Raw genomic sequence first — 5,212 nt, 5'->3', positions numbered from 1 at the left:
TCCAGGGGCCCCGGAGCAGGGTCCTTCCTCGCTCCAGGGGCCCCGGAAAACTCTTGCGGAGCCCGGGCCCCCGGAGCTTCTTCCGTTCCGGGTCTTCGGCAGCAATTCGGTGGCGGGGGGTCCCTCCGCTCCGGGACCCGCTGCCGAAGTGCCCCGAAGACCCGCCGCCAAAGACCCCAGGCCCCCGGAATCCTCTGGGCGGCCCTGTGTATACTGGGTGTAACCTGTGTAAAACAAAGTTGGACTCTTTACACCTAGACAGCACAGGAGGCTTTTGAGGTTGCAGGACACATATTAGCTGGATGTTTCTATTAATAAGCAGTTATTAAATAGCTACGGCTTACATTTATATGGTCTTCATTTCAGCATTAGCCCTGACAGAGTAAAACATGGGGCATGAACTGTCCTTTCTGTAGGCTCTAGAAGGGGACATTGCATCCAGTTTTCACTCATGTTTTCGATCATGACAGCTAGAAGCAGGGTTTGTTTTGCAGCAAGGAGAGGATGAGAGGTGGTAAAATCAGAGCACCGGGAGCCTGATATGACTAATGGACAGATAACTGGATTTTAAGTTTAAAGGGTATTTTGTTCTAGAGTGAAAGATATGAATCCAGGTTACATACACACTTCTAAGTAACTGATCTAGTACTATAGATGAACATACTATGCAAATTGAGCGTTTTAATGATTTTTATCACTCACCAGTTTTTCCTTGCTCTTTACAAAGGATTTTTTCTGCTCTCTTGTCCAGATAAGCGAGAATTAGTGCACAGATTAGTGAAAAGATACATGTTACACCACCTGGAAGAAGAGAAGGAGTTCACTGTACAGTAGTAACTCCAGAAAGGACTTAGATCGTGTATGTTTTACCATACACCTCTAAACAGAACAGACCAGTCTAACAATTGCAGAGTTTACTATGACCAAACACCAGTTGCTAGCATTATAAAACTAAGTGGACTAATTCAAAGTCTGAAGAATGTAAAGATATTTTGGCTTACTAAACACTACCTTATACAGACACCACCTCAAAATCTTTTATCTTTCATTTTCAAAAACAAGTGTTGCAAGTACAATTGTGCCTGTATTTGATTACAGATAACTGCACTTTATCTAGAAATATAGTTACGTGACTCCACGCACAAAACAGCAGTTACAGGATAGTGAGTGCAATGCGTGAGCAATTCTGCACCAAAAGTTAGTTGTACTTGGAATATCAGAAGCAAAGCTCAAGCCCAAATATAAGCAGGAGCAATGTCTTAATACCCATGGTTTGGTTTTGTGGGGGGGGGGGAAAAGGGGACAAAGACCTCACCCAAGTGGAAATTTTCTCTCTTCAGAGTACAGATGAATAAACATGTACAAGAACTTTGACATGCTGCCTTTCTGAGGGACAAGGGATGCACATAGTTCAATGGAAGATTAAAAAAAAAAAAAATCTACCCATGATTTCCAAGCATATGCAAGACATGAAGGCCATTATACATCCCCATAATGAAGACTAACTTTGGTTTCAGTTGCTGGCTATACACACCATAATACACCACTAACTGTCAATCAAATGTGAGAACTACCCAGATGTTGACTTTGCTTAAAATCTTAACTTATTGCTGGCCATGAAGACTTACCTTGCCAGTTATACTGCTACTCTCAGACTGATCTATAGTTTATTTTCAACACTATCAAGCAAATTTTCAGCTGAAGAACTTATAATAACTCACTCATTTAGCTTTTTCTAGTTCATGCATATTCTTTAAAATGTTCAGTGTATGTTGCTTATGTCATGTAGCATTCAGGATTTTCAGACGTGTTATTGATGACTTTTTAAAAAAATATTTACTAACCTATCATGAGTGTAAATCCAAGTGTACTGTGACCTGTAGAGCCCAACAGATCTTGAACTCTGGAGTATATCCATCCCATGATATTCATATTCACAGTGCTCCCCTAGACAGAAAGGACAGTCATGAAGAATATTGCAGTTTACAATTCTATTATAGTTTTAAAAGGATCAGCTCAGGTGAACAGTTTAAGTTTCACCAATTTCCCAATAAATATAAAAGCCATCTAAAAAAGAATGGATCTACAAAATAAGCTTGATTTATGCATCCCAAGGTATAAAATTAAAATTGCAACTAGTACAAGAATTTAATAGGTTCAAGATTACAAAGATAAGAATCCAGTCACATACAAAGTTTCAGAAGAAACCCGTATTAGATGTTTCTGCACTAGCAGCAATACCACCATGAAGTCTATATTATACACTGCAACGACTTATGTGTTATATGTATGATTTGTTTAACCCATATTTTAAGTAGACTTCAGGAGGACATGTCTAACCAGAGCAGAAGATAGTCCTCCCAGAACAAGGGATATTCCAATGCTCTGTTAAGGGAAGGCTGGAAAAGGAAAAAGAAAAAAGGAATTTTTTGCCAGAAGCTGGGAATGGGCAACAGGGGATTGATCACTTGGGATTACCTGTTCTGTTCATTCCCTCTGGGGCACCTGGCATTGGCCACTATCAGAAGACAAGATACTGGGCTAGATGGACCTTTGGTCTGACCCAGTATGGCTGTTCTTATGTTCTTAATACAGCCGATTCTTATTTCCTAGCCCAAACAGAATGAACAGCAGGCCCATCGTTGGATGGCAGGTCAGATATATTTATATAAAGTCCATAAAATACTATTTTAATATTTCTATACTGAACAGTTATGTTGTAGAGTAAGCACAATTAGAAGCTCAGGTCCCAAATCAATTGATGTATATTGCAAATTAAAATGCAAAAAAACCGCAAGCAAAATTCAGCCAAGTTGACACTCATCGTGTATACTGCAAGAGTAAAGTCTGTTGTACATTTTAAAAATTCACCCTTGAAGGCGGCAGACATTACTGCCATTCCTGTCCTGCCTTTGTAGGCAGTATTAGTTTTCACCAGGGCCTCTTCAGAAGTTTGACAGTTAACACCTCAAGGAACTGCTGTGTCCTGGTGGTTACATCATGCAAACTGTAATGCACAACATCCACGTTGGAGTTTAAAATGCTCTCTTATCAGATTCTTCGTAAATGGAGTTTTGGCAATTTTCCACCAGTGCATCCTGACCTCACCACACAGTTCCCACTTCCAAGGAGTGGAAAGTCGAATTTTAAACATATGATTATATAAAAAAAAAAAAAAAAAAAAAATTGTGTTTATAGGTCTTCATACTTACAATTCTGGCCATGCTAAGTTGTAATCCAAACACGAGGTTTAATTCCTTGCCTTTAAACCAACTGACAGCATAGGCATTTTGTGCTACTGCTAAGGATTCCCCACCAATTCTAAATGAGGGAAAGAGAAATATATGTAAAAATGTAATCTGAACACCTGTTGTGATATAACAATTCAGTACACTGAATTGACTTCAGTTTGTGTAGTGCTGTGTAGGTTCACTTGAATTTTACATGCACACATCTAATGTAACATGAATCATAACTAACAAACGTGTAGGAAAGGCAATGGTTTTGCATTTTGAAGACTATAGCAAAAAGTGGAAAAGAATAAGCTGAAGTATATGAAAATGGATTTGGTTGTGCAAAGAGAGCAAGTGAAGACAGCAGAGGCAAAAGTGAACTAAGTGAGATTGCAGCACCTTCTTAGCGGAGATGGAATTGTGTAAGCGCCAAGGGGTGATGACTGAAGTTAACAGAGCCAGGATTTCACAAAACTAAAGTATGTGTTTATTGTTGCTCATCTACAGTATGTCATGGATTGTCAAACTTTTTCATACTGTCGATCACACCTTAATAAAGGTATCTTATAGCCCACCTCTTTTCATTTTTGATCCTGCAACACCCCAATTATTTACATGTTAAATTGTATTAAATGCTAAAACACATTACTTTTACAACTGGAGACAAGGAGCACCAGCACCTCAGCGCTATTCAGATCTTTACAGACGACCGCTTGGCCTGCTGGTTATGTATGGTTTAGTTATTGTTTAAATTAAGTAAAGACATTAAATACAGCACTGAAACATTAGAAAGTCATTTCTAATTCTTTAATAAATTTAGGAATGCAATTGCAACCCTTTGCAGACCTCACTGAAGATATATCAAGACCTAAGTATGTAGGCTGTGGGAGCACAAGTATGCTAGGCACTTTGCAGAACACAGAAAAAGGTGGTCATGCCTCTAAGTGCATACAATCCAATGTTGACCTTTTACCTAGACTTACCCAAATACAAATCTGCCAGCTTCCATTAGCCAAAAAGCATTAAATAGAGCTCCCGTCGCAAAGATCACCTGTAAAATAGTAACATTTAAACAAAAAACAGAACAAATTTTAACAACCCAACTTTAAACTAAAATGATTCTGGAACATCAAACTACACAAATCACATACCACGTGAGCTAACAAGCTGTTTTTTGCTTTGTGTTTTTTTTTTTTTTGAAAGCTAGCAAACATATGGAACTTTGCAATATTTTAATGCTTAATGTGCTGCTAATGAGCATTTAAATACACACATTTGTAAGTATGGACAACACTACCTAGGAAATTTAGTCAAATGCCTATTGATGAATATCCAGTTGTTAACTGATGCAAATTGAATTTCTGTTTAAGCATTTAAGTTTAAAAAGCTAAAAAGAAAGCAAGTCTCTTTGTAAAAGTATTCTTCATACTAGCTGCTGAAGGCATCCTAAAGTGTGAATGAACATTTGAACCTATGGAAAGGATTTTTTTTTTTTTTTAAATAAATTACTAATTATAGTCAGTCCCTGTCACTAATAGGTTATCATGCACAGAATATGGATTAAAGCATTACCTAGTTACTATAGTTTCAATATAAACAAGCTAATAAACTTGAAAACTGCTACAAAATCCTTATAAAAATATTGTTTGCAAAGTCTGATTAATTGTACCCAAACCTACAGCAGTTTATGTATATGCAGTATTCCCATAACTAAAAATATAGGAAATATAAAACTGTGAAATAGTTTTTCCTAGCTTAAAAGGAGCTTAATTATTGGCCATGTTATCGGATTACCCCTCCCGGCAGGAAGATGGACACAAGTTACTGCAAGGCCACGTGGGAGAAAGGATGTTTACGGGGCACTGTACTTTACCACTACATAGAGTCAATCAGAACTACTACAGAACATACGCACCCGATGTGCTCTATGTTTTAAGGCCGTGCAGGTTTCAGGTAGAAGGGAAGAATCAGGACAACTG

General features: G+C 38.1%; 1 protein-coding gene across 2 annotated transcripts in view; it reads right to left on the bottom strand.

The window, feature by feature from the left end:
* Nucleotides 1–4,679, bottom strand: part of MFSD1 (major facilitator superfamily domain containing 1) — a 19,067-nt gene extending 14,388 nt beyond the window's left edge. The window contains exons 1-4 of one of the 2 annotated variants that reach the window (XM_026650010.2): nt 4,217–4,679; nt 3,213–3,321; nt 1,845–1,947; nt 703–801 (exon numbers count right to left, since the gene is read on the bottom strand). In XM_026650010.2, the coding sequence (XP_026505795.1) occupies nt 703–801; nt 1,845–1,947; nt 3,213–3,321; nt 4,217–4,242 (337 nt within the window). In that variant the 5' untranslated portion in view covers nt 4,243–4,679. The remainder of the gene's footprint in view (nt 1–702; nt 802–1,844; nt 1,948–3,212; nt 3,322–4,216) is intronic. The other variant, XM_026650011.2, reaches the window with a different exon arrangement.
* Between the last annotated feature and the right edge of the window lie 533 nt (nt 4,680–5,212).

This window comes from Terrapene carolina, unplaced genomic scaffold, assembly GCF_002925995.2.
Source record: "Terrapene carolina triunguis isolate 2854851 unplaced genomic scaffold, T_m_triunguis-2.0 Scaffold88, whole genome shotgun sequence".
Classification (NCBI taxonomy): domain Eukaryota; kingdom Metazoa; phylum Chordata; order Testudines; family Emydidae; genus Terrapene; species Terrapene triunguis.
Note: the sequence above shows the minus strand (reverse complement) of the source record. Positions and strands in the feature narration are given on the sequence as shown.